The sequence below is a fragment of the Euprymna scolopes genome, chromosome 5 (genome assembly GCF_053919585.1).
Source record: "Euprymna scolopes isolate OS-2025 chromosome 5, ASM5391958v1, whole genome shotgun sequence".
NCBI lineage: Eukaryota > Metazoa > Mollusca > Cephalopoda > Sepiida > Sepiolidae > Euprymna > Euprymna scolopes.
In genome coordinates, this window is record NC_136486.1 from 174,126,657 (window position 1) to 174,153,297 (window position 26,641).

General features: G+C 32.7%; 2 protein-coding genes across 2 annotated transcripts in view; both read left to right on the forward strand.

Moving 5' to 3' along the window:
- LOC145277040 (protocadherin Fat 4-like) overlaps nucleotides 1-26,641 on the forward strand; it is a 1,076,063-nt gene that overhangs the window by 748,422 nt on the left and 301,000 nt on the right. The window lies entirely within an intron of this gene.
- LOC145277064 (protocadherin Fat 4-like) overlaps nucleotides 1-26,641 on the forward strand; it is a 221,787-nt gene that overhangs the window by 128,288 nt on the left and 66,858 nt on the right. The window contains exons 10-12 of the mRNA XM_080128727.1: nucleotides 3,229-3,507; nucleotides 8,547-8,788; nucleotides 10,808-10,978. Coding sequence (XP_079984853.1) covers nucleotides 3,229-3,507; nucleotides 8,547-8,788; nucleotides 10,808-10,978 — 692 coding nt within the window. The remainder of the gene's footprint in view (nucleotides 1-3,228; nucleotides 3,508-8,546; nucleotides 8,789-10,807; nucleotides 10,979-26,641) is intronic.

Genomic DNA, 26,641 nt, shown 5'->3' on the forward strand with positions numbered 1-26,641 from the left:
TTAATTTTTTTTTTTTATTAAAACTAAACCTGTTTAGTTTTAATGAACCAATTTTTTTAAAGCCAACACTTTAGTTATTTTGAGAGCGTGCAACTGCACCCGAAAGGTTGATTAGGAAACTCCAAATCCTTTTATGACTCGAAAAAAAAAAGGGCTTTTTATCGGCTTAAATGATAAACTAATGTTAAATATTAGTATTTAATATAATGAGATATCAATTTACACAATTTGCCATCGATTCTGAAATAAAATGAAATAATGACATTGTGATCATTTTTGAAGGTGTTATGTGTCAAATATTGAAATAAGAATGTTTAAATTCAATTATTGTAATTTAAGTCTTTAATTTTAAAGTCGATTTTATTTATAAAATATCTTTTTAGAAATCAATCTCAAAAACAATCTGAACAATAAATCTCTTTTGTTATGGCTAAGTTTTTGTCAAGGGTAGAAATTATAATAGACAAGTATTCATCCATGATGACATTTTACCGATTTCCTGGTTTACAGGTATTCTTGCTAAATTTCTTCGAAAGAATTGACATAAACAATACTTCAACTAAATACGTATATTTCATGCAATAATGACTTTTGTTTCTTCTGACTTTTCCTAAACTAAACATAAAACATCGGTTAGGGTTAGTTTAACATTCTGTAAAAGTACCTTCCGTTTTTTTTTGTTTTTTTTTTTTTTGTACTTCTGCAGAGAAGGTAAAAAACCGATAAAAACTGGATATATTTTTCGTGTTTTTATTAAATTTAACATGTTTATTCAGCTCGAAAAGAATACAGTGTTTACCGATGTGTTGGAAAATTCAAGATGGCGTCTCACACATTCTTTAACACCGTAAGTTTGGGAAAAGGTGTTATAAATAAAAAACTATACAAAATACTATTAAAAACCCGCCGAATATATGTCAACCTATGTCACGGTAACATATATTGAGCGAGTTTTTAACAGTATTTTAACCGGTTTTTTATTTATTACACCTTTTTCCAAACTTACCGTGTTAAAGAGAGAATCGGCCGCCATCTTGAATTTTCCAATACATCGGTAAACACTGTATGCTTTTCGAGCTGAATAAACATGTTAAATTGAATAAAAACACGAAAAATATATCCAGTTTGGTAGAAAAGTAATTTATCTTGCCTTTGATAACATTTATTTGTTATATATTTGTTATTTGGCAACTTATTCGAATCTATGTGTACAGTAATACAAACCCGAAATGAATTTAAGACCACGAGTGAAATGAGAAAATGAAGAAAATCACATTTACTGTGTGTGTTTACTGTGTATGTAAGTCAGCGGGTTTGGTTGCCATAACAACGTGACGGTAGTGAACGTGTGTGTGTGCGTGTGTGCGCGTTTCGTGTAGTTTAGTTTTGTATAATAGTTTCGTATTTTTTTAATTTGTAAATAACAAGTTATTAAAAAATTAAACCCTTCCAAGATGGACAATAAATAAAGCTATAATATTTTATGGTAAAGGTAAGGGCGTAGAAACGATTGTTTTTTAGGAGATGTGATTATTGGATTAACCAATCAGAAATCGTCTGTGGCACACACATCTCTGTTTTTATAGATATATAGGTCGAGGTAATTAGTTAAAGAGATTTAATATAATGTGATATATAGATAGATAGATTAAATGTTAAATAGATTTTGTAAATAGTACAGTTGAAATGATTAGAATATTTCCAATATGTAATAAGGTCGAGGTAATTAGTTAAAGAGATTTAATATAATGTGATATGCAAATGAGCATAAGTCATTCGATATGGGGGTGGTTTGTAGAATAGTATATAAAGAAATTAGGCAAAGATTCTTATGCCTCCTATAACAGAAACATCCTAAAATGGGTTCTAATGTTTCTCTACCAGGAGAGATCTACCCTCTTACCTCCTTTATATTTCGTTGATGATGGAGAGCTGTACACACAGACAGAAACACACGAACCCTATTACTTTATAAAAATATAGATATAGATATATATATATATATTATATGTATGTATTATTTCCACAGTCAGACAATGTCGCAGCCCACAAGAGCCAAGAAAGCCAACAACGATATGAGGTAGATTTATTCTACTGTCGGATCTGTGGCGCGAGTTGCTTGATCTGTGTAAGTTAATAGGCATTCTTGTGTGTGTGACGTGTTATATCAGTTGGTAGAGTGCTCGCCTAGCATACAAGAGGCTCGGGTTGTAAATCCCTAGTTTGAATGTGTCTAACTGATGAGCTCGAATGAGGGCGAAACTCGAGTCTTGGACTGGTTTGTTTGCTTTCTTGGTTTTTGTGGGCTGCGACATTGTCTGACTGTGGAAATAATTGTATATTCTCTCACATTCTGAAGATTATATATATTGGGATTTTTTTTCTAATTTGACGTCTTGGGAATATGTTCATTGTTTTGGTCTCTAGCTTTAGCCTATTTTTAACAATACATATTAGTTTTAACACCGTTTATAATGCCGTCGTATGATTTTATTATTATTATTGTAAGACATAAATAAGCAAAACAAATTTAAGATATTCATAACTAGAACTCACTGTTTTGTTTGTAAATCCTTTTTATTATTATTTAAAAAGTATGGCTAATATAATATTTAAAATATTTTTGAACTCTTTGTTCATTTGAGGATAACAGTTTTCGGTGCTTCTACCAACTTTATCAATTAAATATAAAACACATTTTTTTCATATAAAACTGATAGGGTTACCGCAAATTATTACTCTCTAAAGAGGAAAATGAAAAATTTCGATTACTTTTTTTTTTAAGTAAAACTTTGATATATTTGTTTGCTTTAGGAATAAAATTTTAAATAAAGTGAAAAGAATACTTAAAATATTTTTAGGTGAGTAATTAGCAGGGCTAGGACAACAGCATATTCTTTTCATTGTTTGGACTCTCGAGTGTGTATCTGTTGATATCTTATATTATTTTATATAGAGTGATGTGGTTCTCGGTTTCTGTGTCTTTGTCGGATATATACTCGAGAGTCAAAGCAATGAAACGAATATTCTGTTGCCATAGTAATTAGATAGCATAGCAACCTAAGAGTTAACGTTTATGTGCAGCGAAATATGCTTCCATCAAAATAATAAAAGTTGACTTGATTATCGTTTAACAGATGTGAGTGACATGTGGGCGACATTAAACTACATAAAAAATGCATTTTACGACAGTGAAAATTGTTAAAAAAATGTCTGTTGTTATTTCAGGTAAACTTACACTCATTGGTAACCTTACTTCGGATCCAATACATGAAGAATATTCCATTTTAATAAGAGCCTCAGATTCCGGAGTTCCACAACGCTCGGCAACAAGCACAGTAAATATCCATGTTCCTCTCAACAAACCGCCCAAACTTCCGGCAAACTTTCATTTTTCTTTGTATGAAAACACGAGTTTGGGCGAAATCGTTGGGCGTGTAACTGCCACCGACCCAGATGATCTTAACAATAGCCGAACACATCTGGAATATTCGATAAATCATGGAGGTAAGCTATTCATATACACTTCATTCATATTTTAATATTTCTAGCTTTATTTTTATATATGAGTTCTTGGAAATTTATACATTTCATCCTTTTCCACCCGAAACAATGCGCATTATCACTTGGACGAAAGGGACAACGTTTGAAATGAATGTTTCTTTTTTAGAGCACAACTAAACCATGATACTCGACTTTTGTAAGTTTAACTTTAATTCAATTATGTAAAAATAATTCCGTAAAATCAACAGTTGGTTCTTTGATAAGACAGGGGTGTAAAATGAATGTTTCTGTTTAGAGCACAATTGAACTATAATACTTGACTTTTGAATTTTAAACTTTAATTGAGGCCACTATTTACAAATAATTTAATAAAATCAACGGTGCATTCTCTACGGTGCAACGTAGATTACAATGTATCGTGGACTAAATCACTGCGTTGAAGCATGTGAAGCTTTCTCCCGACACACTGCGAGAGTGGGGTCTTTGATAATCAATCGATTTAATTATAAAATAGGCGATTTCACCAACTTCGATGACAATAAAATATGGAAGGATGTATAACATGGTGCACATGAGCACGTGGGAGAATATAAGCAGTAGCAAGTTAGGATGGGTGCGCGAGAACAAAGGTGAAAAAGAGAAAAAAACGTTCCATGTGGTCGGGGGAAAGAAAGTCGACGTCGAAGAAAATGGACGTATAAAGTAGAGGACGTGATTAGGCTGGCTGTGGCCGGCATGCGGTCATAGGAAGAAGAAAGGTGTACATCGGGTGAGACTTTCAATTGGTGTAAAGACGAGAGAATGATGGTTATAAATACTTATGTTAAAAAAGAAAAAATGCCGAACTGGATTTTTATTTATTTCTTTCCAGTTTTATTTTCATGAATTACTAAAGTAAAGTGTAACAGCCACGTTACAAATAGAACGTTGGTTGATGCTCATACAAACCTGGACAACTTCGTGTATCCCTGCTAGTTTAACATATAATATGATTCCACAACCCATGTAATATAAACAAATTTAAGTTTAAAGAATAACAAAAAGTATCATTTAATTTCCATTATAATTTCTCAAATATTCCCATACGTCTTCATCTTAAATACTAATTTAATTTCTCTTCTCCAACGATTATTGTATTTGACTTACACCGTTCTAAATTTTCGGTTGGTTGTTTGCCATCGATCCACTCACGTTCGTAGTTGAGTTCTCCCTAACGGATTCCACATTCAAAATGATTCTGTAAAAACGTATCTGACGTCGACTGGCATGACAACAGAAATCAATTACATTCATACGATTTGCATTTTTTCCTCCTCCTTTGTTTTATATTTTTGTCTGTATTTTTTCTTTCTTTTTCTCTGTCAATTGTTTTTCATTAGTGGTTTGTCATGCTTTATTCAGCGTGAAATTATTTGTTTCTCTTGATATTTTAATAAATTAAGAATGTATATGATATGCAATGGATAAAGTCGTTAACACATACACATTATCAAATATATATATATATATATATATATATATATATATATATATATGAAAGGAGTTGTTTTGAAGGCCATATTAATGCGGTTTGTAGGAAACATCGTGGACACAAGTAAGTATATAAAATAATGACAATATTGGAAAGTATGTTTTTTTTTTTAATTTCCATTATATTACATTTATTTCCCAACATTATGTGTTGTACAAGATGGTAGGTGTTCATTTTCGAGAGTCGTATCTTTTCTTCAAAGGAGAAAATAAAAGAAACATATGCAACACACACACACACACACACACACACACACACACACATATATATATATATATATATATATATATACTAGCAGGGCGCCCGACATTTACGCTTTAATATGATTTTGATTAATACAGATTTCGTATTTATTAGTATACTAGCCTGGGTGCCCGGGTTGTCCGGATATTTGGGGGGGGGGGGGTAATGAGCAAAAAAAAAACGTGGAAGTAGGCAGTCAGGCACGAACCCGTACCGCGAAAGAGATAAAGAACGTGAAAAAAAAGTGACATCTTTTCTGTTGCGCCTATCGCCAAACCGGAAGTGACATAGGTTTAAATTAAGGCTAGTCAATACAAAAAAGGGATAACTTTTGAAAATATCGGCAAAAAAAAACAACCCCCATCTTGTAGAAAAGTGCCCAGTTAACGGTGAAGGAATTTTAGCCAATTTTTCGATATTCGTCGTCCGAAGGGTCGAGCTTGAAAACTATACCAAACTCGTGAAAATCTGTCGCCTCTGTCGAAAGTTTTATGCAGACAAATATACATACAAACATACATACATTTAAACAGACAGTTGAGATTTATATTATAGATTATATTGGACCTAATATATAGTAATCATTTTAAAAAAAAACGCTTTAAAAATGACTCGTGCGCCATATTATAATAAATACAATTAAAATTGGGTGACTTTACCTGAAAATTCAAAGATGGCGTAATAAAATGATAAATGGTAATTGCAACTTCTCTCCCAATTTTCGGATTTTGTAATCATGCTCAAATGACTTTCTTTTAAAATTGTTTTTTATTCTGTTCAGTTAAGGGCGAAAAAAAATCACTGATCGATAAATCATATTTAATATATTAATATATTAAATATTTAAATGATTGATTTTCCCTACAAAAGAGGTGTGTGTCCTTGCGTAAAAGAATAAACTATAAGATGGTAAACATCTAGAAATTTGAAATATAGACTTTTGTCATTTATTTGTTATATGCTCCATAATGTCATCAAACTTCATAAATTAAAGGATTGGTATAAATTAAATGAGAAATATAATTAAAGAAACATATTTCCACACATACACACACACGCGCGCATATATATATATATATATATATATATATATATATATATATATATATATATATATATATTGAGGGAATTAGAACAACAGTCTAAAGAGCGGAGTTTATTAGTAAATGCGTTAATACTATTAATAGAAAACAATGCTTGTTGTAATGTAGATATATAATAAGCTCGATATGCATCGATATCCGAGAGCTATTTTAATATTGGGTAAAATGATTCATAATTTATGATTAAAATCGGTTTCAAAAGGAAAAACAAACAAAATCAATACATTCTACGATCGTTTCGGAAACGATGTTTTTATTGAAATAGACAATACGTTTACATTTAACAACCTGCCAATGAATGGATGGACTAATATACTTGCAGGCTTTAAAAGCGGGCGAATAAACGATATATCTGCCTCACATAAAAAAATGCTAGTTTTATTTTTGGTGTCTTTAACCCCCACCCCACCCTCACCCCCACCCACTCTTTTGGCTGATGAGGAGACTTTGTTTTATAAAATCTAATGATAAAAGTATTGTTCAAGATGTATTGTCTATTTCAATAAAAACTTCGTTTCCGAAACGATCGTACAATTTATTGATTTATTTTTTTTTGTTTTTTTTTTGCAACCGATTTTGATTATAAATTAGGAATCATTTTACTCAATATATATATATATATGTGTATGTGTGTGTGTGTGTGTGTGTGTGTGTGTGTGTGTGTGTGTGTGTGTGTGTGGTTATTGTCACTTCTTGACAGAAGAAGACCATCTTATATATATATATATATATATATCACTTCTTTTCCACCTTTCTATTTGTGATATATATATATATCACTTCTTTTCCACCTTTCTATTTGTGATATATATATATATATATCACTTCTTTTCCACCTTTCTATTTGTGATATATATATATATATATATCACTTCTTTTCCACCTTTCTATTTGTGATATATATATATAAATATATATATCACTTCTTTTCCACCTTTCTATTTGTGATATATATATATATATATCACTTCTTTTCCACCTTTCTATTTGTGATATATATATATATCACTTCTTTTCCACCTTTCTATTTGTGATATATATATATATATATCACTTCTTTTCCACCTTTCTATTTGTGATATATATATATATATATCACTTCTTTTCCACCTTTCTATTTGTGATATATATATATCACTTCTTTTCCACCTTTCTATTTGTGATATATATATATATATATCACTTCTTTTCCACCTTTCTATTTGTGATATATATATATATATATATCACTTCTTTTCCACCTTTCTATTTGTGATATATATATATATATATATCACTTCTTTTCCACCTTTCTATTTGTGATATATATATATATATATATATATATATATCACTTCTTTTCCACCTTTCTATTTGTGATATATTTATATATATATATATATATATATATATCACTTCTTTTCCACCTTTCTATTTGTGATATATATATATATATATATATCACTTCTTTTCCACCTTTCTATTTGTGATGTATATATATATATATATATATATCACTTCTTTTCCACCTTTCTATTTTTGATATATATATATATATATATATATATCACTTCTTTTCCACCTTTCTATTTGTGATATATATATATATCACAAATAGAAAGGTGGAAAAGAAGTGATATATATATCTATATATATATATATATATATATATCACAAATAGAAAGGTGGAAAAGAAGTGATATATATATATATATATATATATATATATCACAAATAGAAAGGTGGAAAAGAAGTGATATATATATATATATATCACAAATAGAAAGGTGGAAAAGAAGTGATATATATATATATATATATATATATATATATATATCACTTCTTTTCCACCTTTCTATTTCTGCATATCACTCACATCCCACCTTTCCATCACCCGCTTCTTCAACACGCGCTCTATCTATCTATGCCTCCATCTAACAGCAAGTAAGACATAGAGACAGATAGACAGAAAGAGAGTAGTGAGTTTGAAAGTGATAGAGACAGACAAACAGATACGCTACTCTCTTTTACTCTCTCACTCTCTTTCTATCAACTTCGTTTATTTTTTTTTCCTTTTCGCTTTCTACTTCATTTTTCTTTCGATTTTCACTCTTTTTCTATTACTCTTTGGATTTTCCTTGTTATGGCGTTCAACTTTACAACCGGTCATTTATCTTTGTCTCCAGCCATATTGGACATTCACAAGATAACAGGTGAGGTCAGCCTTTCAAGTCAACTCGACGCGGACACTGACTTTATCCATCATTCCGTTGTCATGGTGAGAGATTCTGGTCTGCCATCATTCACCATATCAACAACGTTGACACTTCAAGTTCTTGATGTCAATGATAATCCACCGGAATTCCTCGTCAAACGCAATTACTATGCAAGCGTTCCAGAAGGAACGCGCAATAAACCAGTTCCTGTGGTAAGTGCAATATTTAATCTGAAGAATTCGTGAATTTTCTGTCATTCAAAATTGTGATCTGATTAAGTTTCGTTTGGTGTCTCTGTTTTACGGCATATCCACTCTTTTTCTTGATTCGTTTAATACTAAAATAATAAGGATTAATTTTATGTGATTGGTTGACATACATCACTAATTTTACCTCTTCTATTCGACGGGAGATTATACGTTTTACGATCATTAAGACGTAATTAAACAAAATAGATTCGTATATTTTGAATCATTTGGAATATTGGTCTCAATTTGAGTGATATTTTCAGAAGTTTCGACCGATGTAAACACTGACCTTCTCCAGGAGTCCTTCATGCCATATTTTGTGATATAACAAAGGCTACAGACCTGGATTCCACTGCCTTATCCAGTGCATGGTATGTGCGTTCAGAAATGACCGTTAAAATATCTGAAGTAGAACGGCATTGCCTACATGCACACTATCGAGAGAAGAATAGCTTTTGCTAGGTGGTAGATTAGTGCTTGATTGATTAATTACTGAAAGATTTTTGTGAAGAGGGGGAAGAGACTGATAGGACGATAATTGATTGGTCAGTTCTTTCACCAGAATTCTTGTACGGTGGTTCTACATAGGCTATTTTCCAGCTATTTGGAAAGCATGATTTAACAAGTGATTTGTTATAGAGTTTGTAAAATACAAAGACTACCTCAACTGAGTATTTCTTAATTAGTATAGCAGGGATAAGATCAGGTCCACTTGCCTTAGAAGTGTATAAGTTTTTATAGTGCGGACATAAGAAGGAGTGATTTTCAGGTGTCACGAAGTAGGGACATTTGGAAAAGAGTTCTTTGTCTGGTCTAAAATGGTGTTGGAGCCGAATCGTCGGGCAAGCTGTTCAGCCTTCTCGGTTGCCGTGCATGCGATCTTCTGGTTGTTGGACAGTGGAAGAATATACTGATTGTCCTTTATTCACTACACTATTATAAAATTTTCCAAAAATCACGAGTTCCTGTCTTCTGCGACTCTACGCGTTTCTTGTTTTTTCAGCATGTCTTTTTTTCGGGACTGATTATTTCACTCTTACAACGATTTCTAACATCTGTATATTTGGGATTATTTGTACCTGATTTATGAAGTACAAACACACAAAATGCATGGTGCATCTGTGCAATGATAGCTACACAATTTACATTGTGCTTCAATGTCTCAGCAGGAAAAGTAAAGCTATTAATCCATGAAGTATGTCTGATGTGTTCTATTATGGATTCCCAGTCAGTTTTTTGTAGTACCTTGCGGTTGGGATTTAAGGGTGATTACTGATATCACAAGGTGGTCTGTATTTCTGAGTGGATTATGAGCGTTTGTCATACAATCATCCGGCGCTGTGGTAAGAAATAGATCTAGAAGTAAAACTCTGACAGATGGGTTCGGGAACATGAATGCCTGTGTAATGAAATGAGCTATAGAGAAACAATGAGTACAGGTTAGGGTTAGGGTTAGGGTTAGGGTACAGTGTTAATGTTCATCTGTGTAACTTGAGGGCCAATCTAATTAATATGCTGGACATTAAAGTCACCAAACAAATGTACTTTGTATCGAAGGAGAGTGTTGAACCTATACTATCAAAGACATGATCGATTTGGGTGGAGTCCTGATCCGAGGAAGAACGGTAGAGAAACTATAACTAACGTACTGTTCAAAGGCTAGTGAACAGCACGTGAAAGCTTAATAATTGCTTTCAAGTCAAGGGGCAAGGTTTACGATTGCAGATTAAGAATAATGGAGCTGGCAGTTGGAGTATACATACATCATTATTCCTTATCAGCTAACACCAAGTAACTGCTAGTTTCAAATTGGTGCATATTACCAAGAAAGTTTATGAAAACATATGCGTTCAATAATTTTTACGATGGAAAATTTTGATTCATACTTCCATATTTTAGTCATCTTTGCGGCTTAAAATTATTTCTTTTTGTTTATTATTTATATCATTATTTCTTTTTGTTTGCTTTTCCGGCATTATGAAGATCCCTCCGATATCGGTGAGTGACTCGGATGTAGATCCGGAAAACCGAAAGGTGAAATATGTTCTGTTTGGACCCGGAAGTCACAAGTTTCAAATGGATAACAACGGAATTCTACGTGTAAACTCGAATGCAAAGCTTGACTGTGAAAAGAAACGCAAATATTTTATTAAGGTACGTAAACCAGTCTTTTTATAAACGCATCTGTTTATTTTGAGGATCATACTGAGCTGTTTATTTTATTAAATGAATTTCCTCGTTAAAATTGTATCGTTTGTCAAAAGAAAAGAGTAAAAGACTTAGGAAAACACAATTGTAGAAGAAGTATTGTAAACTATGATTAATTTATAACTTTTTCCATGTTTATTAAATTATCATTTTTTTTCTACGATATTCTCGCCCAGGTTGACCCGGAAACGACCTTATTTAGTCAATAGCAAGGGAGTCAAATTCCTTACACAGCACCACTGACCAGAGTCATTTAGTAGAGTTTGGTTGGGAAATTTTGATTCATTTCATATTAACCCAACTTAGCTCCCTTCGATCGTCACTTATTTTAATGATAAACATTTAGATAGATTAAGCTGAACATCAGGAGAGAAAATCGAATATGAGTGATTCATTAATTTGGTTACAGATGAAATCACGTTATAGAGAACAAAGATCGTTATTGTTACGAATTAAGATTTTCACAAACAGTTTTTTTTATTTTCTAAGATGAAATTTTAAAATGGCGAAAACCTTTTGCGCCAATATAAGTTTATATATATATGTGTATGTGTGTGTGTGTGTGTGTGTGTGTGTGTGTGTGTGTGTGTGTGTGTGTGTGTGTGTGTGTGTGTGTGTGCGTGTGTTTCCTATTCTGTTTTGTTTCTTTTACTCGTATGAATACGAAAGTTATCAACACAGAGTTTGGTCATAAGTTAGCATTTTATGAAGAAGTGAAAAGAAATTCTGCATTTTCTTGCTTATGCGAAAGTAAAAGACTAACATTTCTTTATTTTGGCAAAAATCTAAAATAAAAAAGAATGAGTTAATCTTCATGACAATTTTCAGTTTTTGTTTTTATTTTTACCCACCATAAAAGAAAAAAGAAAAAAATGTTATACAGTAGAACTCCGAGATACGGCATTAAAAATTAGTAACAAAATACAGTACAGTATATAATACACATGTATATAATCAAAGAACATTATAAATAACACCGTAAGGCGGGGAAAATACCGTAACCAAGGGCCGTAAAATATTGTATTCTACATCGTAACTTGAAAAAAAAATATCCTATAGCCACCTATCCCGGAGTTCTACTGTAAAATAATTTTTTCGACAGGATAAAAAATGCAACTATTTTATTATATAAAAATTTTACTTGCTTACTTTATTAAATTTACGGAAGATAAATCAATATTTTACGCACAAATTCTTGAAGTCAGTATAAATCCATCCCCAGTCGCATTTAATGCTAGTAAGACTAAGCTGCTCTTCTTTAACGATTACAAGACGCATCTTCAACTACTGATATGCATGATACATAACACCCTACCTTAAAATTCTTCCTTCAAACTCTTCGGCTTAACATTCACAGGCAATATGAACTAAAACAATTACATTGCAGTCATTGCGAACGCTGCAGCAAAGAAGGTGGGTTCCCTCTAGCGTGCTAGAAAACTACTCACACCTGACAGTATCTTGTACCTCTACAAGGCCACCATTTGTCCATGCATAGAGTATCTATCACAAGTCTATCCATCTTCAATAGGGTCAAAATAAGTCTTCAATCTAATAGGTCCCACTTTGTCAAACTCCAACTTCTCTCCCATCGGCGCAATGTTGCATCCCTGTGCCTGTTTTACAAGTATTTTAATGGAATGTGTTCTGATGAACTCGTTACACTTGTAACACGACGGACCCCCTCAACGTACCCGGCAAACCCGCTTAGACAACAAAATCACACCTCTTCACTGTTAAGGTCCCTAAATGCCAAAAAACTTTCTACTTTTTTCCTCGAACAGCTATACTTTGGAATTCCCTTCCTGTTAACTGCTTCGCTGACTGATATGCATAAGTTTAAATGTAACGTAAACCAATATCTTGTCCATCTTTCAAATATTATCCAATAATTACGTTCAAGTGGTGATATGCCTTGTTAGAGGTGAACGTGAGTAAAAAAAATGTGTTATAATTTACAGATAATCTCAGAAAATGCTGTGACGCGACAGCTAAATCATATAAGCACACACACACACACACACATACACACATAAGAATGCGTGTGTTCTCTATTTATAAGGCTAGTGCTCTGCTATAAGTTTCCACTTCGCATAAATCAATAATAAGAATAGATTCCTCTCACATTTCCAAAAACAAAGAAAAACTTGCAAACAAATGAAACACACATAGTGTTATCATTTGTAATTCTAACGCTATGGATTTTAAATAAAACATTTGAAACAGTTGATCATATTTGGATATGACATGGTGTTCATGTTTCGAATCCCTAGCCAAGTTCACTAGCGCAAAAGTACCCGTCGTTGACTGGGTTCAAAAACAGCCTACAGAAAATGGACTCTGATTTATTAAAGCATGATAGGTTATGAAAAGGAAGGGTTGTAAAGAGATAGCTTCAAATTTGGGGGTATCAAAACAAAAGCAAAATATGATGAAAGTAAAAATAAAATAGATAAACCCCAGAATTTATTATACCATACCTGTTCACACTGAAACACTTATCACAATATTCTGTGGATCTATATTTAAAAAACCTTGTTAAACTTTGTGACATAATTCCATTCTATGGAGGTTAGGTGCGAACGAACACCCCATAATTTTATTATACCATATTTCTTCAAACTGAAACATAATTATCAAAGTATACTTACGCAGATAGATATGAAAAGTCTTTATTAAAGTTTGTGCCTATTTCCATTCTATGGAGGCCAGGCGCGAACACAAACCCAACAATTTATACCATCCCTATTTAAGATAAAATATACTTATCAAAGTATTATTATGTATATCTATATCAAAAACATGTGTAAACGTTTTTTCTTTATTTATAATTTTTTGTTTCCATACTCTGTGGACCAGGCGCAAACGCAGACCCCACAATTTTAATGAACCACCGTTCTGCCAGATCAAACACACCCATCCCTGTGTCTCTCAATACATCTATCATTATATATAATCAGTTTTTTAAAATAGTCAAACATATAGGAGCCTATTCGTGACCAGACACACACACACACACACATTCAGCTTTATTTATATATATATATATATATATATATATATATATATATATATATATATATATATATATAGAATTGAAGATGTAGTTTTCTTGTAGCCTTGTGTGGGATAGGTATGTAGTAGAGATTTAGAAAGCTATCACAATGCGAGGAATGAGTCCGAAATATATTATGGAAATTGTCACAGACACAACAAGTAAGACATTTATACTTAATACAATTGAATAAATATATATATATATATATATATATATATATATATATATATATATATAGACATATATGTGTGTACTTATTGATTTGTAAATTGCCACTTGTTTTCGTCTTCTCTCATCAACACTGACTATATCTCATTCCTCGCATTGTGATAGCCTTCTAAATCTCTACTACATATATATATATATATATATCCATATATATATATATATATATATATATATATATATATATATATGAGAAAAAAGAGAGAAAGGGGAGTAATCAAGTTGAAAATATGATTTTATTTATTTGATAAAGAGAATAATTATAAAATGGTGCTGTGATTTTTGAAAGATAATTTTCAGCCGCTCTCGAACTTTGTGAGTGAGTAGAAATGTTTCTTCTTTTTTTAATCCAAACTTGGAAAATATTATCCATTTACATTTTTAATAACTAAAAGAAACTTGCTCAACCACTAATAGGCATGGCTAATGATAAATTACTTTCATTCAAACTCCTCGGCTTAATGTTCACGGGAATATGAGTTGAAAAACAGATACATTAAGGGAACTACCAAGGCTGCTGCCAAGAAAGTGGGTTCTCTCTGCCGAACTAGAAAGTTACTTACACCTGAGCGTATACCTCCACAAGGCCACCATTCGCTCATGTATAGAGTATTGTTATCGCATGGTGCATCTGCTACGAGTCTCTCTCTCTCTCTCCCTCTCTCTCTCTCTCTCTCTCTCTCTCTCTCTCTCTCTCTTAGACACGGTTCACAAGAGTTGCTAACCTAAGTCTCACACTATCACCTAAGTTTCAACGGCTGTCCCATCGACGAAATGCTGTATCCCTCTGTATGTTTTATAAGTATTTTTTATGGTAAGTGCTCCGGCAAACTATTTTAATGGTATGTGCTTCGGCGTAAATAGCCCCGACAGAGCTGACAAGCAGCAAAATCTCACCCTACATTGTACAAATCTTTAGATGTAAGAAAACCTTCTACTATAATAGTTTCTTCCCTAAGACTGTTAGACTTTGGAATTCCCTTCCGGGTTCCTACTTCCCGGACTGTACTGACATGCATAGATTCAAGTGTAATATAAACAGACATTTTGCTGCTCAACTACCTACATAGTATCCCTGAAAATTATGTCCCAGATAGTAGCCCCCTACATTAAAGTGGCGCTGTGCCTTGTTTCGGGTTGTTTCGGGTGAAAATGCAATTATATATATATATATATATATATATATATATATATATATATATATATATATATATATATATACATACATATATATATATATATATATATATATATATATATATATATATATATAAAGAGAGTGAGAGAGATAGAGAGGGAGGGAAAGAGCGAGAAAGGTTTGTAAAATAAGTTTTCTCCTTTCTCGTCAAGTCTTATTTTTGTATTCGATGTTTTAAACGGAAAATGGGTTAGCTATTTATTATAATGTGTATATGTTTCATTGTATAAATTTCCCTTATATAATTAAGTATTCAATTCGTAATATGTCATTTGGTTCGTAACCATTACATAGCTAATAGCTATTTAAAAATTATATAACAAGTAATAATAATAATAATAATAATAAGAAGAAGAAGAAGAAGAAGAAGAAGAAGAAGAAGAAGAAGAAGAAGCGCGAATAGAAATAATGAAAACGAATGAAATCTTAAGGTAAAACCTAGAATGTGGAAACCGGCACGCATAAATGAACAACACTAACCAGTGACTTGAATACTGCAATAGAAATAAAACAAAAACATAATACAACCATAGGGAGCAAAAAAAAAATGAAATCGGGAAATGATAACTACACCCTCTTCTCTCACCCCCTCACCTCCTCCCACCAAAAGAAAAACGGTGGCATCTTCATCGGATGATGCCACACCAAAAAGCCGAGAAAGGTACGGAAGGACGGAGGGTGGAGAAGAAAATTTAGATCTCATCTTGAAAACTGCTTTCATCAAAACGCCAAGGGATAGAGATGGTCGTTGATAACAAGAGATCAGTCATAAGCCGCTGTTGCGATAGCGTGCAATCATCTGCACTGATTATCGAGTGCAGCGTACTTGAAATCTGCAAGACTTGTGATCATTTGGAATCCATGGAACACCACAGATTATTGCCAGAGAGCGATCTCGCTGGTGATGGTCATGCGTAAAATCTCATAGTGAATGGATAATAATAATAATAATAATAATAATAATAATAATAATAATAATAATAATAATAATAACAATAATAACAACGCTATTAATAACAATAATAATAATAATAATAACAACAACAATAATAATAATAACAACAACAATAATAATAACAAAAATGATAGTAATAAAAACAATAACAATAATAACAATAATAACAATAATAACAATAATAAAAACAGTAATTTTGGTTGTGTTTATGAACGTCTTTCTGGAAAGAGATGGGATTCATTTCCATAGGATTTCCCTTAATCCCGGCTTCAAACCAGGAGCTTCAAAGATCGAAGGTTTTCCTAAGGATGTTGGTGGTACCTACGATAGCAGAGGCCTGAAGGCCGCCTAAAACATTGGAGTTTTGTAGGTTTTTCAATTGTCCTTCCAGACGCCTTGATACTATCCTAGTGTACCAACTACGGCCGGGATTATTTGTGTTTTAACCCCGTGTATACGCCTTATCTCCAAGACCAATGGAGCGTAATTGCTCCACTTCTCATTCTCCTTCTCTCTCACGTTCCTGTCCAGGGTACTGAAAAGTCTACAATCTGCCAGTTTTTTTAGACTTTGTCAATAACGACCAAATCCAGACGATTATGTTCCAATTGCTTGGTCGTTATGACACTTTTGTCCCACCATACCTCTAGCTTGCCATCCTCACTTGTTTTCACTTCATCAGGCACCTCCTCAAACCATTTTCCAGCACACTTTACCCCAACCTTCTTACGCACCTCCCAATATACCTGGAGTCCCATGCGATCGTGTCTTTTGTGGTACTCTCTCTGGGCCAGTCCACTACACCCTGCTACAAGGTGCACAATTGACTCTGAGGTCTTACCACAAATCTGGCATTCTGCAGCAATTTCCTCTCCTAGAACCACTTTTCGTGTTCCTAATGCTTGCTCTTGTGCTGCACAAACAAAAGCTTCCGTACTCTTAGTCAGATACCCAGCTCTAAGCCATTGCCATGATCTTTCATCAGCCACTTCTGCTATATCCTGGAAGTACCTTCCATGCATTTTCTTCCTAGCCAGTTCCTCTGCCCTTTCTCTATCCATATGTTTCATATAATCAGTCTTGGTCTCACATACCTCCGCTTCATTTGCCACAACCTTAAACATCAACTCATCACTTCTAACCATATGCTCCTTCAACGACATCTCATCGGTTCTAACACAATCTAACATAATAATAATAACAACAATAACAATATTAACACTAATAATGATAACAATAATAACAAGGATATTCATAACAAGAATAATAATAACAATGATAACAATAATAATAGCAATAACAATAACAACAACAATAATAATACCAATAATAATAACAACAAAAACAATAATAATAACAACAACAACAATAATAATAATAACAACAACAACAACAACAATAATAACAACAACAATAATAACAACAAAACAATAATAACCGCAACAAAAATAATAATAATAACAACAAAAACAATAACAATAATAATAATAATAACAAAACAATAATAATAATAACCACAACAACAACAATAATAATTACAACAACAATAATAACAATAACAACAACAACAACAATAATAATAATAATAATAATAATAATAATGATAATAATAATAATAATAGCAAGAGGAGCACTAGGAACAATCCCGAAAAACTTTGACAAAAGAATAGGAGAAATTGGAATCAGAGGAATGACTGGAAAAATACAACAAACAACAATAATGAAAACAGCTGAAATGTTAATGAAAACCTTTGAATGTGGAAACTAACACATATGAACCACAAGCGTGGACCAGACAAACTGCTGCAGAGGCAAAAACATGAAACACCAGATGGAACCAAAAACATTAAAGCCGAATATCTGTAAGTTCTCTAAACACCCTCATACATCCATTACCGCATCACTGCACACACACCCCAAAAAAAGTGAGACCAAACAGCCAAGTAGTCAAGGAGGAAGGAAAGACCGAGGAGAGAGCACTGACCAAAGCTCCGCTGGATAAGTGCAAAGGGAACTGGGACATTGAGGAGGCTTATTGCCACTCAAATTCAAGTGAAGACCAATAGCCGCTGCCAATGAGAAATCAATTGCAAGCAGCTGTTGCGATAATGCAAATTTATTTGCAAATACTATCGAAAGGGATGGGGAGTACTGGAAATCTGGGGAGACTTGTTGTTACTCAGCTTCCAGGGAAAACACCACAGGCTGGTTTCAAGGAGAGATCTTTGATGACTTCTGTGAAAGCTACTTGTGAGCCAATAATAATAATAATATAATTATGCATAGATCAAAATAGAGCAAATACCTTAAAAAAAAGGTAAAACACAGACAAAAGAACATAGGTATGGATTGAATTGACTTTATATATACATATGTATATATAAATATATATATATATATATACATATATTGATTGAATCTGCTCTGATGAACTCAAAGCACTTGTGCCCCCTCGACATACATATCCCCGACAAATCCGATTAACAACAAAATCACACCCTTCACTACTGAGGTCTCTAAATGCCAAAAAGCTTTCTAACCTTCGATTTTGGAATTCCCTTCCTGCTACCTGCTTCCCTGACTGTACTAATATGCAGACGCCTAAATGTAATGTAAACCAATATCTTGTTAATCTTTCCTAGGCATGGCTTCAAATAATAAGGCACACCGCCCAGGTGGCCTTATTACGCGTGAACGTGAGTAGAAAAAAAATGATCTGCATAAAAATCCAAAAACCTGGAATCAGCAAGTCTTCAACTAGTTCTTAATAGAATAAAATATAGATTTTCTCTGATGTTTATGATATTCAGACACATGAGTATTTGCTTATCTTCAATTCGAATATTCTTCTCCTTCTTTTTTTTTTTTTTTTTTTTGTTTGACGCGAAGCGATTATTTAACAATGAATATTCTTAAGTTGCTTCAATGTTTGCGACGCCAATATTATTTCAAACGGAAGAGTGACACACCAGGCGAGCGATGGTTCCATTAATTTAAGAGGCATCCATGCGTTTAAAATAAGTTACGTCCATTCAACCTACGCGTTTAACGATGAAAATATTTGTTATCTTCAGTGCGACAGAATAAAGTGAATACTATTTTATACCGAAACGTGACAGACAAACCGACAGAGGAAGTTGATGGCTTTGACTAATAACACTCTACCCGAGAACTAATCATTCAATGTCATCAGTTTAACATTCACGGGCGACATAAATTTAGGTAAATATATCAAAGATATTGCTGCAAAGAAGGTGAGCTCTCTCTCTCTCTCTCTCTCTCTCTCTCTCTCTCTCTCTCTCTCTCTCTCTCTCTCTCTCTCTCTCTTCTGTGCTAGAAAACAGTATGCTGTATCTTTACAAAATTACCATTCACCTATGCATAGAGTATTGTTGCTACAGCTGAGCTGGTGCATCAACCACTAGTATCTCCCTTTTAGATAGGATCCAAAAGAGTCTCAAATCTAATATGTCCCGCGCTATTAAGCAGGCTCCAACTCCTGTTCCAGAGCTGCAATCTGTGGCTACGTAAAAATATAACGCGAACAGACATCTTAACTCCCCACATAACCTCTGTATACATGATCCCAAATAGTAGCCCCCTACGTTCAAGTAGCAATACGCCTTGTTTGGATTAAACAGGAATAAAACAAGAGATATCAGAGCGCATCTCGTGAAAAAAAAATACAATTTCTTAATTAGCATGTCGAGACACTAGACGGTGGATTTACTCAAAGATTTAATTTGTTCTTTTCTTGTTTTTCTTTCTAAACAAACAGTTGAAAGTTGCTGATGAATAATATTTTGAGAATTCTTTATTTTTAATGTTCTTTTCGTCTTTGCAATTATTTGGGGAACGATTATTCTTATCGACATGAAAGTTATTTTTTGCTTTTCAATGTTTGTCCCAAGGAATAAGTCCACTTATTGAAGAGATCGAAATGGTAATTAAAATCGATATGTTATTATTGTTCCGTCTAAAATCTTGTATAAGTTTAAAAGAAAAATAAGAAGAGAAATATCATATTTACTTTGACGCATCAGGCGGCAGACCAAATCAGCTTATCTGTGTTTGTATATATATATATATATATATATATATAGGTATATATGTGTGTGTCTCTGTGTCTCTGTGTCTCTGTGTGTGTCTGTATATATATATATATATATATATATATATATATATATATATATATATATATATATATATATATAGTGTTATAATGGAATAATTCCAGGAGGAAATCCGGGTATGAGAGCTCAATGTGGTAAACAGAGCAATAACATAAAAATATAACATGTAAATTTCCGTGTTATATATATATATATATATATATATATATATATATATATATATTGTTTTATATTTTATAGAGGGAATTAGACCTGGAGTCTAAAGAGCAGAGTTTATTTTAATGTATCAATACTTTTAAAAGAACAGTGCTCATAGTACTGTAGATATATAATAAGCTCAATAGGTATATGTATCCTAGAGCTATATTAATATTGAGTAAATAAATTTAATAATTGTGAATTATCAATCACTTTCAAAAGGAAAAATAAACAAAATCAATTTGAGTGTACGATTGTTTCAGAAACAATGTTTATTTTAATTAAAATTGACTAATCGACAAAGGTTTTGTCTTGGAATATAATCTCCTCATCAGCAAAAAAAAAAATAGGAGGGGGGGTTTAAGACACCAAAATAAAACTAGCATTTTCATCGTAAGGAAGGTGGATGTTCCTTATTTGGTTTCATAAGAAAAGTTGTTTTAAGTTCAGCCAGTATATCTTTGGGCATGCTGCTGTATAGATACAAATCATCCATAGACAGCTTTTCATCGTTTTATTATTCGTCAGATTGGTTAGACGTAGCAAACCCACAAACTCAAGATTCGAAACCCGGACAAAGAAAGTTAATACTAACCGTAACGACTAGTGTTGGAGACCTTTCTCTATAATCTAGAATAAGAGGAAATGATATCGTTTAAATGAATCAGTACATTTGTTTATAAAATGTATGGTACTATTAAGCCAGAGGACTATTTTTATTATAAGATGACTTGCCTAAAAGAAAAAAAGGAGACACTAACTATTTGGACGTAATTTAAATAAAAGGTATCATTTTTTCTCAATAAACATAAATGCTACTATTATTTATTTCCAGTTGAATTTAATATTTGATCATATTTATTTTTGTAGAGATTGTCCATTCAACATTACTCAGATAGACGCATTGGCTGCTTTTAGGGCTAAGGTTAAACAATGTATCTTTTCTTGCTCAGAGAAGGACAAATCATTTTGGACTGAGGAACTTTTTGTTTTTATCTCATCTTGAACGCCTCTTTTAGGGAACTGAATAGCCTTCAAATAAAAACTAGTTAAGTATAACGGGATATTGCATCCTTCCGACTCATCGTGAGCTCAATACAAAATTACAAATGGCTGCGCCCACGTGTTCCGCGTTCATAGAAATCAAGAGAAGTTACTCTAGATGCCTTTCTGTCTAGGGGAGATCACTCTGGTTGCCTCCTACTGTCAGGGACAGATAACTTCTATATGTCTACACTATCCTGTGTCTAGTTGTGCCTTTGTGGGTTACACAACTAAATAACTACTCAAATAAACGTATTAATTTTCTGGCGTTGTTGATTTTGTGTTTACTCTTTACACTTAAACGTTTCCCGTTCATCGTAAGCGTTAAAAACAAGATGGCGTGCACAAGACTTTTTTTCGTATATAATGTATGTCTGGTAATGAACTGTGAAGACAGCTGGATGAAAAGTTTAATAAAAACAAAAATATTATATCTCTGCATGTGCACTCACGAAAAGAATTTTGTAGACGAAGTTTCTTACATGGATTTTTTTTTTTATATCCGTGTAAAGGTAATTTGATTTTTTATGCTTTACGCCCTTGCTCTGCTACGTAACGTAATTCAAAATGTATATATATATATATATATATATATATATATATATATATATATATATATATATATATATATATATATATATATATATATATGCGTGCGTGCGTGCTGTGTGTGTACCTACAGTAAATGTTTTGGAAATGTTTTGTCGGAATTAGCATACCGACGAGTAGGAGGGAGGGGAAGAAAAGATGGTTTAAGTCTTGCAACGAAATGTCGGCGTTACTTACAAGCAGTCTTTCCTTGTAAAAGTAACAAATGGGTAACGATGGTCGAAGTGTAATTTGTCTAAAAGACAGCAACAACTACAACAACAGTAGAGCGGCCACCCCTTTTTTCTACTCCAACTTTCAGTCAACGAGATTCACGTGTGACTGAAATGTCTATTTAACTTGTAAGGAATAGGCACTCAGGTTCTTTGATTAACGGACCACCGGCCGTGTTGGTCACAGCTACCAGCACTCCTTTCTTCCCCACCGACCTACCCTCGGCAAGTCAACCAATTCAAAATTCTCACAGTTTTGCTGTTTTTAATGTCTGTTTCACAGTTTGTGGTGTATTTTGTATTATTGGAATTTTTAGGTTTTTTAATGTGTTTCAAATTATTGTATTATTGGTGTGAATGGATAAAAGAAGATGTTTATTTATAGTGAAAAACAACAATAAGCCAAAATCATATACACTAAAAACTTCTTTCATAAACATAAAACTTCTTTTACCCACCCTCGCCAATAATACAATAATTGTTAGGTACGGCAAAAATAGACGATTAAAGATAGGGGGGGGGCATTTTTTTTTTTTTTTTTGTAGGTTTCCAACTACGTTTTGATTGCATTTGACGATTAATTTCCAAATTGAAAAAAAGTATTTGTACACGTGGAAAAAAAAGATATGAAAAACGTTTTTACGGCGAGCTAACCAATTCAGCTAAATTTTGAAGTTAAATAAATTCGTAGTAAACATGCTTTGAAAGATAAATATTATTTTTCTGGGTCTATTATAATAATAACTAGTAAAGAAAAGTACCAAGATATTGAATTAAATTTTAATAAAAACACCTTGTTTGTACAAAAATAGCTTAATTAGCTCCCAAAAGCGAGATATATTTGCTTCGCAGAATATCAACAAAACTGAAATTTCTTAACGATGCATTACACAGAAGCCCAAAATCTAAAACAGTCGAAAGGCTGCCTGAAAACGACGTCATATAGTTAAAGGGTGGTAGGGAATGCTGGTTTCTTTTCTCGCCAGCCGTGCATCCGTACATTTCTATCGTGAACGTTTTTATGATTTTTACTATTTTTTAATTTAGATATTTTTTTATGTTCCTGCTTTTAAATTAATTTTTTTTTTAAGATTATATAAAAATTATGTTACGCCGAAAGCTTCGCATTCATGCAAGCAAGGAAAATATTAGAATCTTACATATAAAAATCATGCGAAACCTGAATTTACAAAATAAAAAGTAGAAATATTTTTTTTCAAATAAAAAATTTTCATGGGTGTAAATATTAAATATACAATGATAAAATCAGCAGTTCGAAAAATTACTTTTTCTTCAAGTTGTCTTGAATTCATTAATACGGACTTTAGGGGCTTTGTTTTCGTAATGTTTCTGTAATAATTAATAATTTTTGAATTGTTATAATTTACTATGCTTTATTTTCATAAAAAAAGCAAAAATAATTTCATGCATTTTTTTTTACTACTGAAAATCATAACTTTAGTAAAGGTATTTTTTGTTATCTATATAAAAGCCAAGTACGGCCAAGGATGGAATACTGTTGCCATATCTGGGCAGGAGCTGCCAAAAACAGCCTATCCTGCCTTGACAGAGTACAAAATAGACTTCGTGGTTTAGTGGGGGGTTCCCTTTTCTCTACCCTGCAACCCCTCTCCCATAGAAGAGACGTTGCGAGCCTATCCTTGTTTTATCGTTATTTTCATGGCAGGTGCTCGTCTGAACTCCAATCCCTGGTCCCCCCTCGCCAATCTTTCACGAAAAACACCCGTCTAGCTGAATCCACTGTGAAAAATTTCCCCCACTCTATATCTGTGCCTAAATCAAAACGCGGATTTCATGAACAAAGCTTCTTTCTTATAACTGCACGCCTGTGGAACTCTGTTCCGTCTGCCTGCTTCCCTCCGGACTACAACTTGGATGTCTTCAAGTCCAATGTTAACAAATTCCTAATGAACCGCCCCCTTAAGTAAACACTTCATCAAATCTCCTCACTAACGTAATGTACTTGCAATAACCCTTATCCCTGAGTGGCTTCCGGGCCTTGATAAGTGGTGATCTCTGTGTAAAAAAAAAAAAAAAAAAAAAAAATGAATACATTATATTCCGTGATCTATATTTGATAGATACTGAAAATTGAATTAAAATTGGTTAATTTCCTGATTTTTGGTGAATTTTTAAGTAAAGAGAGGAATCAAAATGTTTAGATATTTTGAGCATTGGCATTCCTTTTGCACGTACCTAAAATTGTCAACACTCTATACAACCTAAGAATTCTAATAATACAAACCACGTCACAAACTATAAAACAAATATTAGCAAACACACATCAAATAAAACACGCGCGCACACACACACACACACACACACACACACACACACACACACACACATATATATATATATATATATATATATATATATATATATATATATATATATATATATATATATATATATATATATAAGATCTATTCTGGATTTTTTTTCTGAGAGACTTTTTGGCATTTAATTGTAACGCTCACCTGAGCGTTGAAGAAGTTATTTGTTCTTTGTTTATTTACGTCACTTCCTTTTTGGGACGTACATTTTGTTATTATTATTAATTTTATTTATTAAACATTTGAATATTTTATTCAAATGTTTAATAAATATTTTTACGTGCATAAAATTTATCAATGGACACGTGTTTCTGGGTATCACATGTCTTCAGTATGGCTAAACCTTGCAGAAGGATGAAACCTATAACAGCTCGATCGACAGCCTGGTGTTTTATCACAAGGCCATGGTACCTCGTCAAATTTTATGCACGATTTTTAAATAAAAATTCATTTATTTAAAGTTTCTAATTTTCGGTCTATAACAAAACCCTCATCAGGATATTTTTTAACAATACATTTTTTTTTACTGGCCATGGTGTAGTTTGGCGCAGTCTCTATTTGTCGAAGATAGGTGTTTAGTCCAGTGGCTAAATGCTCGATCGTGTGCACATGTGTAAAATTAATAGAAATCCACTTTTTAGAAGCAGAAAATGAAATTCAAAACATGACGGTTAGAAAATCGGACAACTTTACACATGTGCGCATGAGCGAGCGTTTACCCAGTGGACCAGATAGTACAACACTTACTTTCGACAAATAGAGACTGCGCAAAACTACACCATGGCAAGAAAAAATGCATTGTCTAATAACATTCCTGATGAGGGCTTTGTTAGAACCTTTAAATAAATGACCGCTTTTTTGTTTCAAATTAAAAATATCGCACGTGTCTGATCTTCTAATTGTCATGTTTTGGATGTATTTATAAATGTTTTAACTCTAATCTCTTTAGACTGACCCATTTATCTGGATAAATGATTTTAAAAAATATATAAATCGAATCATTTTGTTTGGGTTGCAAAGTATTCCCTTCGTATCCAAGATATTCGGGTTTTTAATCCTGAGTTTGCATATGTTCAACTGGTGAACCCAAATGAAGGCGAAACTCAAGTCATGGACTTCTGATTTGTTTACTTTCGGGACTCGTATAATTGGAAAGCTATATCTTCTCTTCTTTTGCATAATTTTTATAAATGTTTCCGCAGCTTAGTAACTCTCACTTTCTTTATTTTGTGTTCTTTATTCGTGACATTCCATGACAAAGATGGCAGAATTGCTATTTTCTTGGTCAGAAACTATTTCATCTAGCAAGTTTTTGATCTTGAAGTATTTTTTATATATCTATATAAAGTAGCTTATGCCTTATCTGGAGCAATTTTCATAAACAAGATGATTTGCTTCATTTCTGGATGCCGAAATTACTCTTACGCACAAAATTATCTGAAAATTTTCTGTTATATTGTAATGTCGAGATATAAGTTGAAAATTAAATAATCAATGTTCTTTATAAAAGTGCCGAACATATCTGAGAAACTAATTTCTTTCTTATTGATCATTCTGGATTTTTCCATTTCCAATTATTAATATTAGAGCATCAAATTCTTTTGGTGCTTAGCCTCCATT